General features: G+C 39.9%; 1 protein-coding gene across 3 annotated transcripts in view; it reads right to left on the bottom strand.

Annotated features, from left to right (window-relative positions):
• Positions 1-6,294: 6,294 nt before the first annotated feature.
• The window catches only part of FKTN (fukutin), a 70,415-nt gene continuing 62,632 nt past the window's right edge, over positions 6,295-14,077 (bottom strand). For all 3 annotated transcript variants that reach the window (XM_039239850.1, XM_039239844.1, XM_039239855.1), the window contains one exon: positions 6,295-11,853. In XM_039239850.1, coding sequence (XP_039095781.1) covers positions 11,640-11,853 — 214 coding nt within the window. In that variant the 3' untranslated portion in view covers positions 6,295-11,639. The remainder of the gene's footprint in view (positions 11,854-14,077) is intronic.

The following is a 14,077-nucleotide window of genomic DNA, read 5'->3' as shown; positions in this document are numbered from 1 at the left end:
ACCGACTAAGCCACCCAGGTGCCCCTCGAGGATGTCATTTTAAATGTAACCAATAAAAAGCCTACAGAGGAAACCTTGATTTCTTGTCACTGTTCTCACGTTTGCTTTTTATAACACAGCTACTTCGGCACTACCCAAGACTACATCTATCCTTCCTCGCTGGTGGAGATCTGGTTTCCTTACAAGTTGCCTGAACTAAGTAAAGTCAGTTGTCAGCATAGGCCACCTCCTCGTACAACTAGAATAGTTCCTCTTTCCCCTTTGGAGACCAGTCTCCAGAGGCAGACAGACAACAGGGAAATGAGGACCAAGTTAAGACCTAGAATTTCACATCTGTACTGTGCACATCTCCTTTCCTGATGTCTGCTTTCCCCAGCTCCCATAGCTAAGCCTTGTTCCCACATGGAGAGTACACCTGGTCCTGGTTTCCAGCTGAAGCAACAGGTATAGAAATGTCTCCATCCTCTTCCCCACTTCTCTCACATTGCCTGGATTGTGCTGCCTCAGGTCTAACACTGACCAATGTGTCCTCACTCCTTTACCCCTTTCCAGAAATTGCTTTCATATCTTCTCCAGAACCCAGGACCCCACTACCAACTTTCCTGCCCCAATTTATCTATGCTCTTGCCTTGGCTCTCTAATTCCCTGTACCCTCTGGATAAGACTCTACATTGGTCCCATAATACTTCTTCTCTGTGACCTGCAGCCCCATTACCCAGGCCAATACCAAGCGCCCTTCAGCCTCAAGCACTCCCTGTCCCTGGATGCCCTGTGTCTGTGTCTGGCACTGGCTGGGAATTCCTAGGGGTGACCTTACCTGAGATACTTGGCATCTTATGCCCACCTGAGTAAGCCTCTGTCCTCTGTCCCTGCAACTGTAGGGATCCCAGGGTTTCTGGGATCAGTCTCAGTGAACCTAAATTCTCCCCAGTCCCCACCTGGCCTTGAAGGTGCACATGAATATTTGTTGAGTCAACAAATGAACCTCAGCCCTCAGCACAGTACCTAGCCAGTAGTAATCTAGCCAGGATTGTTTATTAAAGACCTCATGTTCTTATTCAAATCATCTTTCTATACTTTGTCTTATCCAAACTTCACAGCAAGATATCCCAGGGCCCTTCCCACCCCAGTCTGCCCCTTGCCCACATTTCTAGTTGTATTTTTAAAAACTATTTACCTAAACATAGCCAAGCAGTCTTCTGAGATCAGACGAGACTGGGCACTTTCAGGGTAGTACGGCCCTAGATAGGCAGTGTTATGCACTGACTTTTAAAGCCCATTCTGTGATTTCATTGACTTCCTTTCTTCATAAATGCTTTCTTCCCTTTCTTCATGCAAGTTTTCTGTTCATTAAGTCTTAAGATCCAGCTGCACCTCACCGTCCCTCACTGTCCCTCCCCTGCCCTCCTTCCTGGAGCTTTTTCTAGCTTTGGACGCTCAGGCTGTCTTCCACAAAGTTTGGGACCTTTGGTCCCCTTTTCGAAGCTTGGTCTTTGAGGCTCAGTTCTGTTAAGTGTTGTTTTAATCCCATGCCCTGTCTCCCCAGAAGGCAGAGCATATACCTGTGCCCTTGAGGTCAGTGTCATTTCTTATCACCAGACCTCAGGACAAGGTCCTCTACCATACTCTTAAATATATAATCTTACAGAAAAATTATTACTTGGGTTTATTAGGAAAATATAAGTTCATAGGATTTATTTCAAAAGTAGAAATAAAAGCAAGTAAAGATAATAATATTAACAATAGCTATCATTTATTGAACATCTACCAGAAGCTGTAGGTTTTCTATATTTCTTTTTTTTAATTAATTAATTTCGGAAGAGGGAGAGAGCACAAGTAGGGGAGAAGGCAGAGAGAAAGGGGGCAGAGGATTCGAAGTGGGCTTTGTGCTGACAGCAGACAGCCCGATGCAGGGCTCGAACTCACAAACCATGAGATTATGAACTGAGCCGAAGTCTGAACCACCCAGGTGCCCCCCTATATTTCTTATAATAACCTTTAAAGGTAGGTATTAATTTTAGCCCCATTTGTTGGAGAAAAATTGGAACTCAGAAGTTAAATAACTAGCCCATGATCACAAAACTAGAAAGTGGTGCTCCTGGATTTGAGTCCAAATTTGTACAACTCCTAAGCCCTTGCTGGTCCCATCAAACTCTTGCGATGTGCATTATCCAATACTGCTAGCTACTAGCTACATGATGCTATTTAATTAAAGTTAAACATTCAGTTTCTTGGTTATATTTGCCACATTTCAAGTGCTCAATAATCACATGTGGCTAGTGGCTACTGCACTGAACAGTGCAGACAGAGATCATTTCCAGCATCACCAGATGCTCTACTTAGACAGTACCGCTATACATATTCTCTGGCCTTCCACTAGGGTATGGGGGAAAGATAGCTCATAGTGAATGATAACTGGCATGACATGAGGCGAGGGCAGCTTCCTAAAAGCAAAGGCTTTCCTTTGGTCTGTGAAGTCACCTTTTGGTTTTTTTACTAGAGGTAAAATCATAGTACAAACAAAGGTGCACAGTACACACGCAAAAAGAAAACCATACAAGAGACAACTATAGGATTTGGTGTTACCATGATTTAAAATCTTAGCCATTCTAATAGGTGTGCAATGGGATATCTCTTTGTGGTTGTAATTTCCATTTCCCTGATGGTTACTGATGTTGAACATCTTTTTTAAAAAGTTGTATTAATAATTAGCATTATAGTTCTCTATCTTTACTCCTCCCTTATCAACGATAACTTTTACTCCCTTCAGAAAATGCTGTTACATTTAGCACCTTGGGTCAGCAGTTTATAGATAGATAGATAGTTTATAGATAGCTTTAATATGTTGCATGGAGCGAGGAGAAGAGTCATAGGGAAACTTTTTTAAATGGTAAAGGTGTAAATTTAGGTTAGAAATAAAAGTAGTAGACTTTTGGTAAAGATGGACATTTCCACAAAATTTCTGGAGAAGTATACATTTAAGAAGAGGAAAAGGCTGAAATTCAGCACACTTTGCATTTTTGTGTACAAAGTAAAAATTAAGAGCCCCAAACGCCAAGTGTGATGAAGCAGAGCTGGGGGCACAGGCTGAACTACCTGCAAGCTCTGACTGAAGTCAATTCTCAGTGACAATACAGAAAACGGTTTCTAATTATCAGCTGAGCAAGGACTGGTTTGTTAATACTTGCTTCAGTAATAGCCTATGAGGTGTTCATGGAAGAAATTATAACAAACAAAAATGGCAACATTTCCCCCAGTTTTACTGCGATGTAACTGACCTATAACATTGTTTGAGTTTAAGGTGTACAACATAATGATCTAATAGATGATATGTATTGTGAAATGATGACCATCCATCACCTCACGTAGCTCAAGGCTTTTGTTCTCTTGTAATGAGAACTTTTAACATTGATTTTCTTAGCAACTTTCATATATACAATGTAGTGTTATTAACTGGACTTATCATGTTGTACATTATAACCCAAAAACTTATCTCGTAACTGGGAGTTTGTACCTTTTGACCACTTACACCCAATTCCTACCATCTCTACCCTCTGCCTTTGGCAACCACCAATCTCTTCTCTGTTTGAGGTTTGTTTTTCTAGATCCCACATATAAACAAGATTATACAGTATTTGTCTTTCTCTGATACTTCCCTTAACATAATGCCTTCAAGGTTCACTTATATTGCCATAAATGGCAGGATTTCCTTCTTTATTGTGGCTAAATAATATTCCATTCTCTATTTATACCACATCTTCTTATGCATTCATATCTTGATGGACACTTACGTTGTTTCTCTATCTTGGCTATTGTAAACAAAGCTACAATGTACAGAGGGTGTAGAGATATCTTTGGGATAATGACTTAATTTCCTTCAGATCAATATCCAGAAGTAGAATTGCTGGTAGCTCTATTTTTAATATTCTGAGAAAGCTTCATACTCTTTTCTTAGTGGCTGCACCAATTTACATTCCCACCAGCAGTGCGTATATGTTCCCTTTTCTGCACATTTTCATTGGCACTTTTTAGCTCTTGTCTTTTTGGGAACAGCCATTCTAACAGGTGTGAGGTTTTGATTTGCATTTTCCTGATGATTAGTGATGTTGACCACCTTTTCAAGTACCTATTTATTGGCCACTTGAATATCTCCTTTGGAAAAATTTCTACTCAGTTCTCTTGCCTACTTTTAACTAGATTATGCTTTTTTAATTTTTTTTTGCCATTGAGTTGTAGGAGTTCCTTACATATTTTGCATATCAACCCCTTATCAGATATATTGTTTGCAAATATTTATTCCCAATCTATAGGTTATTTTTCATTGTTGGTTCCTTTCCTGTGCGGAGGCTTCTAACCTTGATGTAGTCCCACTTATTTTCATTTTTGTTGTATTTGTGCTTTTCTTGACATATCAAAAAAAAACATTGATAAGAGCAATGTCAAAGAGATTTTTTTCCCATTTTCTTCTACGTGTTTTATGGTTTCAAGCCTCACATTTATGTAAATCCATTTCGACTTAATTTTTGTGAGTAGCGTAATATAGAAGTTGAGTTTCATTCTTTTGCAAGTGAAAACACAAAATTCCTCAGCCCCATTTATTTTTATTTATTAAAACATTTTTAATGTTTGTTTTTGAGACAGAGAGGGAGACAGTGCGGGCAGGAGGGGAGCAGAGAGAGAGAGAGACATAGAATCCAAAATAGACTCCAGGCTCTGAGATGTTGGCACAGAGTCCCATGATGGGCTCGAACTCACAGACTGCGAGATCATGACCTGAGATGAAGTTGGATGCTTAACTGAGCCACCTAGCCCCGTTTATTAAAGAGACCATATTTCCTATGTTCAGTATTCTTGGCTTCTTTATCAAATATTAGTTGACTACATATCCATGAGTTTATTTCTAGGCTATCAATTCTGTTCCATTGGTCTCTGTGTCTGTTTTTATGCTAGTACTGTACTGAATTGATTAGTATAGCACTATAATATAGTGCAAAATCAGCAAATGTAATGCCTTCAGCTTTGTTCTTCTTTCTCAGGATTGCTTTGGCTACCGGTTTTGACTCCTAAGAGTTGGTTAATGATGTTGAACATCTTTTTAGGATACTTGTCACCTGTAGTTCTTTTTCAGCGAAACGTCTGTTCATGTCTTTTGCCCATTTTCTAATTGGATTTTTCTAAGCTGTTGAGGGTTCAGGTTCTTTATATAGTCTAGATGCTAGTCTTTTGTTGGACATGTAGTTTGCAAGTATTTTCTCCTAGTCTGTAGCTTGACTTCCCATCCTCTTTTGGTAGGCTTTTGCAGAGCAGCAATTTTGAATTTTGATGAAGTCCAACTTAATCAATTTTTCCTTTTATGAATTGTGCTTTTGGTATCAAGTTTTAAGAAAGAACTCTGCCTAGTCCTATATCATGAAGATTTTCTTTCTTCCCTAAAAGTTTCACAGTTTTGTATTTAAGAACATTACCTTTAATTTCATCTTTGTGTAAAGTATGAATTTCAAGTTGAGGTTATTTTTGTTATTGTTGTTGAGAAGGCTATCCTTGCCTCCCCTGAATTGCTTTTGCTCTTTGATCAACAATCCTGTTGAGCATATTTGTGTATCAACTTCTGGGTTCTTTATTCTGCTTGAGTGATCCATGTGTCTCTTTACCAATACCACACTGTCTTGATTACTGCATCAATCAAGGGCTGCCTAATGAAGACTTGGTGGCTTAAAATAGACATTTATTTTCTCACAGTTCTTTTTTTTAACTTTTTTAATGTCTTTTATTTTTTTATTTTGAGAGACAGAGACAGAGAGCGAGTGGGGAGGGGCAGAGAGAGAGAGAGAGAGAGAGAGACAGAATCTGAAGTAGGCTTCAGGCTCAGCTGTCAGCACAGAGCCCAACGCGGGGCTCGAACCCACAGACTGTGAGATCATGACCTGAGCTGAAGCCGGATGCCCAACCGACTGAGTCACCCAGATATCCCTATTTTCTCACAGTTCTATAGAGAAGTCCAAGATCAAGGTGTTGGTAGGGCTGGTTTCTTCTGCGGGCCTCTCTCCTTGACTTGTAGATGGCCATCTTCTCCCTAATCTTCACACAGTCTTCCTTCTGTGCCTGTGCTGTATTCTAATCTCTTCTTACAGGACGCAGTCAGATTCTATTAGGGCCCATCCATATGACTTCATTTTACCTTAATTTTAGAAATATTATACTGGTGGCAAGATGGACTTTTGTGCCAGATTGTTTACGAATTAGTGGCTGTAATAATAATATCTATTGCAAACTTCAAGAATAAACACAAATATCTCATGTGATTAAAAAGATTTTATTCAGCATCTCAAACTGATTATATATTACAAATTCTGATCAAAATAATAATACTAAAGGTATTTTCAATAGTACCACAAACTACCTGTACCTGAAGATAAAACCAAATAGTAAACTGGTAAGCATACGCTGAAATTTGCCCATGTTTAAAATACCACTTTGTTTAAAAAATTCACAATCATGTTTCTCTGGTTATAAAGTGGAAGGGACACACAAATAGCTTCATACGGTTTTCATTTAACAAACACATGAACTATTCCCCATGCTCTCAATGAGTCATCAAAAGATGACAAAATCTTATAATTTTTTTCGATGTTGTGGGAGATAGTACATTGTTTTATGTAACAAAATACAGTACTTCCAAATCTCCTCATGCTCCCTTTCAACCCCACTATGAGAGCTGCTCATAAGTATACAGCAGCTTGCTTGGCTAATGGGTTCCTACATAATCTCTACATTGGGTTGGGTTGGGGGAGGCCAAGGAGGGCATTCTAACCTAGAAGTTCTGAGAATACAGAAGCAGAGATTTCTCACTAGGAAAATGCAGACTTGCCTACTTCAGTACTGGTCCTGTGAAGAGGTATCACTATTGAATTGGTCTGTTTGATTTATAAACGATCATTAGATTTTAATCTGTATGGAGAAGCTTAAAAAAGCATTGCATACCCTGTTGGTTCTTGCTTGGGACAGAAACACAAATTTGACTGAAGAAGGTGGAAATGAGTATTTTTCATCTCTCTTTTATTAAAACACTGATATAGGCATTCATCAGCATTGATGGTTAAATGAAACTAAGTATTCTAAATTCGTTCCCTCTGAAAAATCATTGCTTACATCTGATTTTGGCTGGTTAGAGATTACTAACAAGGAGATGAGGGTTTACTTCTAGAAAATACTAGAATATTAAAGCAGAAGCTCGGGGCAGAGCAAGTACTAAATCTAGGGAAGTAGACAGAGTGAATTCCTTGGGATCAAGTTACTAGATAACACAAGGGATTATATAAGGAGACTTGAGGAGACAACAGCTTGACCAATAAAATGAAAATACGAGTTCTATTTAGAGAAGGAGACAACTAGAAAATGTCTCTGAATTCATGAACCATATAACTTGTCCTTTAATGCCTTCATACAATGAAACAAATGTTTTTCCTAAGCAAATTCAGTCACCTAACCTCTTCAGTAAGGATTGTGTCCTAAACCATAGTTACTTTAATCCCATTTGAAGAATAATTAGAAAAGGAATTTGGAAGTAGGAAATGGAACATTTCTTGAGTAATCCTAGGCCCAATGCTAAGCACTTTATTTCATTTTATCCTAAGTGAAAATCCTAATAATTCATTCTGTGGAAATTGAGGCTGAGAGGTCCTCTGCCAGAAATCCCACATCATGAAGCTGGGATTTAAACTCAGGCCTAATTCAGAAGTTTGTGGTCTTTTTATACCAACATGCTGACTCCCCTCAGTGAAATGTTAGAGATGCCCTAGCCCAGGTCTTCATGACAGAGGAAGAGGAGAAGGAAGGAGAAATCCCCGCTGGGACATTTCTTCAAAGACATCCTTTTGTCTGGTCAGGGAACTAGAGTTTTCCCATGATAATTAAGTATCAGGAGTTGGGAATGCACCACTTTCTCTGACTAGTCTTTGAGGGAACATTTCCCATGGGGATTTGTAATACTGAGGATGAAAGAATTGCTCATTTTCCAGGAGGTGAAACTTGGGGAGACTTTCTTAGGCTTGTGACACTGGATGATGTGGTAGCCTAGAGTGTGGAAATTCCTTCCAATTTTTCCCAGATGCAGCTTTGGTCCCCAATCCACAAACCTCCGCTTTACTATATAACACCCTGCTGTCCCATGTGCTGTCTAAAGCTTTGTAGCCATGCTAAGACTGGATACAACAGTTTGGGGCCACGAAGAAGGAAAGGAATGAGTATAGTCCATTCTCAACTACTTGTATCCATAAAAGGGTATCAAAAAGGGAAGGAGGAAGGACTTTTGGGAAATGGGTGCTTAGCAGATTGGTGTTAATGATGTCCCTGGGAAGCAGAAGCAGTGAAGCAGCCATGGGATGCATCTCAAGCTTAGGAGAATCAGGAACTCCTGGATGTTAAGAATACCATGACCAAAGACTGATGTCTCCAAAGACGAACTATTTCACCTTTTGGAGATATGGCATTTTACAGATAAAGGTATGAAGACAGCCTAAGTATTCTGGACAAGAAAGAAATACTTCTTCCTGATCTCTTTGTCACTTCAGGCTCCCAATCTGAGCAGAAAGATATTAAGTGAAGAATGGCAGAAACACCCTGAAACTGAGTCCCTATGCACAGGATGACTTCTCTGCCACACATCTCAAGCAGAGTTAAAATGCTGTGCTGTGATGCAATGAAACAGGGACTGGGCCCAAAGTCTTAGCACTCCTGAGTTTTATCCTCTGTTGTTTCTCACATCACTCCTATACTTATTGATTTAGCTATAAAATAAGAATAGAAAGAATATGACTCTCTAGTTTTTAAGACTCAAGAGCAAGATGGTTTTCCCTTGAGAATTAACTTGTTTGGGGATGATAGTGGTAGACATTCTGCCATCTAGTGGTCATCTTTCAGGGTTTATAGCTAGGGAATCAAACTGGCTATCCCACTGCCCAGCTTCTTAGGGATGCCTGATTTTGAGAACTGCAGTTTTATTCCAGGGGCCAGATGTCAGTAGCTGTAGCAGAGGAAAGAAGGCCAAGTGCTCCTTGCCTTGAGAAGGAAGAGTGGCCACCTGTTGTCAAGTGGGAGGTTATCAATCTTGCCTCTCGGAATCTCTGTGGAGACATCCACGGATGCCTAACTTCTAAGTTATTATAAGAGGTTTTCTTTTGGTACACCCAAGTAGACCTCAAGGTGGCCTAATTAGGAGAACTATTGTTGGAATACTCAGGTGAAGAAAAAAAAGTGATCTGATGAGGTGCAATGGTAGATTCACCCAAACCAAGGCCTCTGGACACTCAGCACAGTTAAGAACTCTTGAGAAGCACAGGATAAAGTATGGGCTGACTTTGTATCAGAAGCAAGCCTGGCATTCAGAGTGTGGGGAAAAGCTTTCATTCCCTCAAGCTAGGGTAGGACTCAAGAGCTGAAGCCTGTGAAACCAGAAGGTAGTCAAGAAAGGTACTTCAGCTGCCAGTGGTCTCTGTAGGGAAGGATATAAAACCTCTGTCAATGAGGCCAAGCCATCTTATTTTGGATACTTCGAGACCTTGGACTCCAGAGGCAGATAAAAGGAAAAAAATCTAAACAGGAGAGGGTAAGACTCCTTGGCCAACAGTGGAAGCCCTAATTTGAAATGGGAAGAAATGCATATGCACTTTTATATGCACTTCTAGATGCTAAGCACAAGCAAATGGTCCTTACTAAGCAGTTAGGTTCTGCCCAGGAACACTATTATCTGATATTTTTTCAACCATGAAAAATTAATTTAGGTTCAGCTATTTAGAATTTGGGTATGATTTCTATGGGCTTGTTTTCCAGCAACGGGGAAGCTGATTACAATAGCCTATTATCTGGGGACAAGTTTACTGGTAATCTGCATGTGTCTCTAAAAACCTAATTATGTTAGTTATGAAAAGACCCAATAATGATGCATTGAAAGCTCATCCTAAGAGAGGAAGGTCAGTGGTTACCATTTATTTAAAAAAGCTCTTGGTGTTTTGAAAGTATGGAGTAGGGTAGTTGCTGGTCACTTTTCCAACTTTGTTTTAGGAAAACTCAGTCAAGCCCATTCCCTCAGACCTTCTGGTTTTCAATTCTGACACTCCTATTACTCTCTGGTTTTAGAGGAAAATCTGCGATCTTGTCCAGAAAGTTGTCCTAAGCAGCCTAAACAAAATGTAAGATTTAGCTTCCTTTCCTGGACAAAGAAAAAGCAAGCAGTGCTTATTGTGACTATGTACACTTTTGCCTCTCACTTGGAATATGTAATTAAAGTGACCCATGAAGAGATGATCGAGACAGAGCTATCCTGGCCCACTCAGAAACATGTCTTGAGGGGGAAAAGGAAACTAAAGGGTCTCAAAATGGGTGGTATTTGAGAAAGCAGGGAAGTCTGAGTTCTTGTCCCGTCAATATGCAACAGATAGAACATTTAGATAGAACTGGAATGGACACAAACTTTACAAACACTATGATGTAGGGGTGGGATGGGGGAGAAAGCATCTGTCAGGTGTGCCATTTATCTTAACTTTGGAGATGTGAGATACTATTGGAAGAGCAGAGGGGACAGGTAGGTTTATACACCATTTAAATTGGTTTATAGGCCATAAATGAAAGATATGGAGCTATACCTGATAAATGAGTACACTGAAGAGTACAATTAGAAAAATTAGAGGTATTTCTATTAATATTTTAGTGTGAACATTAAAAGTGGGAATGCAATGATTATAAATTCAGAAAATATTAAAGTCCATGAATAGCTCATATTTTTACTTAACAGATGGTTGGTAATGAAATAAGGAAAGTAAGTTTCATGAAATCACAACCCTTTCAAAATCCTGTCTGGTAGCATGATCTCACTTGAATGATTTGTTAACAAGTGCTATAGAGGTCAGTGAAAATATTCTCACAATGGCTGGAAATTTAAGCTTCACACAAGCATAAGCTTTCTTTTCACTTCAAATATAAAAATAGAAAATGTACGGAAATTTGCATATCTTTGACAAAGTTAGAAAGAAGTTCTCATTCTCTTATAGAATGATGTCCTGTGCCCTAGATGAATTCCATGTCAGGTTCCTTGTAAAATGAATCTGTTGGCATCTTTTCTTGATGGCACCTAAGGTCTGATCACTTAAATATTAACTCAGACTCTACAACCTTAAAAGCAGCACTAATGTACAAGCTTAACTGCTGAGAACAGGAACGGGGCATTCTTTTCTGCTAGTATATCCTTCCTTAGCTTTGCCCGATAAACCTGTGTTCCAGTCCAGACATTATCTAACATTTTGAAAGAACATTGTATTCTGTATGAGCTCTTCACAGGGTGAGAGCGTTTCCCTCCAAGGAAAATTGAGGTGCTTTACCAACATGAAGGGGAAGAGAGCAAGTATGTCTCACTCACCTCTGCTCTTCTACTGTAACCTAGCACTGCACCTGGCACATGGGGGCTCCTTAATAAATGTAAAATGAGAGGATCAAATCAGATGGCTCAGAGGCTAAGACTCTCTGCGTCTTCAAACTTGACATACATCTTTGGCTCCTATTTACGTTTGACAAATAAAGATGTATCTTCTTAAACAGTTATCTACCTTTGTTTCAGATGGGGAATTCTACTGTTTTGAGTTACTGTCTCAGTATAACTGAATAACCTCATCCCACTCAGAAATAGACCAGACTCCATTGGGCCGTACATTGGGGGGAGAGCGCTTCCAGTCCCATGTCTTCACAGGAATCTTCCAGGTCTTACCATAGTTGGCTTCAATGTAGTCAATGGTTTCACAGGGCACATGAATCTTCATGTCTACAAACTCAGTCCAGCACAGTGTAAACTTGGGAAATAAGTACCTGTGGCAAAATAGAGGCAGTGTAAAGAGGGGTTAGGCTCAAGAGTAAAAGTCTGTCTCAGGAACCCAGCTGCTAGTGCACTTTGGGCTGAAGGAAAGTCCTCTCCCACTAAATAGCTTTGGGGACAGATATGGTGGATATTTGGTTGTTTCTGATGCTCCAGCATCCCCTTTTTCTTCTATTTTTTTTTAAGTTTATTTATTTATTTAGAGAGAGACAGGGAGAGAGAGCATCTGTGTGTGGGCAGGGGAGGGGCAGAGAAAGAGAGTGAATCCAAGCAGGCTCTACACGGTCAGCACAGAGCCTGATGAGGGGCTGGAACTCACGAACTGAACTGAGAGATCATGAGCTGAGCTGATATCAAGAGTCAGATCAGATTCCTTAACCGATGGTGCCACCCAGGCATCCCTCCCCTTCCTCTTCTAATGTTGACAGCACCTCCATTTGCCTCTCCTTATTCTCTACGGTTTAGGAGAGGCTAACCCTATCCTCAAGCCCCTGAGATAAAAAGAGCCAGGCCTAACCGGTACATTATAGTGACCGGATCAGGGATGGGAATATACACAAATGAGGCAAATGAAAGTCAGTTCTGGGATTTCTGTTGGAACTACTAGAGGAAAGAGACATTCTTTTTTGCTGAGGTTTCTAAGCTGGTGGGATGGAAGCTGAGTATCTTTGTTATCTACTAGCAGGAAGAGCCTGTCTGAGGATGAAGTCAAAGCAAAAAGCTGCCAAAAAGCAGAGGAAAATAACAGAGCTCAGAAAACCTCAGGGAAGGACTTGGACTTAGCTATGGCCATTCCTTAAACATCTCAGGTAAATAAATGCATAAATATACAGATATTCTTTATTTCCCCAAATTTTTATTTAAATTCTAGTTAACTATTCTTTTTTTTTACTATATTTTTAATACTAGCAATTCTTCACTTTTTTAAAAAGCTTATTTATTTATTTTGAGAGTGTGTGAGTGGGGGTGGGGCAGAGAGAGACAGAGAGAGAGAGAGAGAGAGAGAGAGAGAGAGAATCCCAAGCAGGCTCCACAGTGTCAGAGAAAAGCCTGACAAGGGGCTCAATCCCACAAACCGTGAGATCATGACCTGAGCTGAAATTAAGAGTTGCATGCTTAACCAACTGAGCCACCCAGGTGCCCCAATACTTGCAATTCTTCATACATGGAGGGGAGGCACATACAGCAGTGAAAAAGGAAACAGAACTTTTCTAGTCAGCCAGACAATCTGAATCAATTCTAGCAATATAGGTCATTCTCCAAGAGCAGTATCACAAACGCTTGTGCCTTTGTGACAGGTCATATTAATTCCAGAGTCCTGGGTTTCACTGTGGTCCCAGATGGCTTTTGGTAACCTACTCAGCGAAGACAGCTAAAGAAGAAACTCCCAAGGTCAGCAAGGGTATTTTCCACACTCCTTTTCTAACTCAAACTGTAGTGAACATTTCACACCACATTATGTGAACAAGGCAGGATGCACTTAAGATGGCTTTCTGAGTAAAGCTTCATGCCCCCCCCCCCGCCTCCTCAAATTCAGGAATAGGGGTCTAAAGTTCGACTGTCCTATACTTCAACAATATCTCTCTTAAAGACAGCTATACAGACCACATTCTTCCTGACCTGCCTTTTATTTTACCACTTGGCCCCCTCCCCTTTTTTATATCTCTGTTCTCAGCCACAAACTTACTTTCTTATTTTTAACAGTTCACACATCATTAAATCTCTATCCAATTCAAACTGCTTCTGAAAGAAGCCAACTACAGAACATTAAAATAAGCAGCACATGTGTGAGGTGAATCTTCTTTTCTCTTAGAGCCTGGACCTCTTGAGGATATACAGCAAGCATGACTCCAAGATGCATTTCCATGCTTCTGTCCCTCACGTGAACCTACCTATAGTTTCTGCCTTTCTCAAATACTAAAGAACATCTTGACGCCAGCCCAGGCAATGTTAGTTATAATGAATCTTATTCTATCTATAGCAGAACTAGCAGGTAAGTTTGAGAAATCACACCAAAACATGTTTCTTAAAGGTACCCTGGATCAAAAAATTAAATTCAATATATTACAAAGGAAAGCTAAAATGAACAGGTTCATGAGATTTAAGTTTATATTACAGCTCTATATTCTGTGTTGGTGTTTTCTGAGGAATGTTTCTTCTCTTCACAACATGAAAAGAACTTTCAGTAATGAGATCTGAAGTGGCAATCGCAGAGAT

The sequence above is a fragment of the Hyaena hyaena genome, unplaced genomic scaffold (genome assembly GCF_003009895.1).
Source record: "Hyaena hyaena isolate Hyena2069 unplaced genomic scaffold, ASM300989v1 scaffold_6, whole genome shotgun sequence".
Lineage (NCBI taxonomy): Eukaryota > Metazoa > Chordata > Mammalia > Carnivora > Hyaenidae > Hyaena > Hyaena hyaena.
The sequence above is the reverse complement of the archived record's forward strand: the minus strand, read 5'-3'. Positions and strand labels throughout refer to the sequence as shown.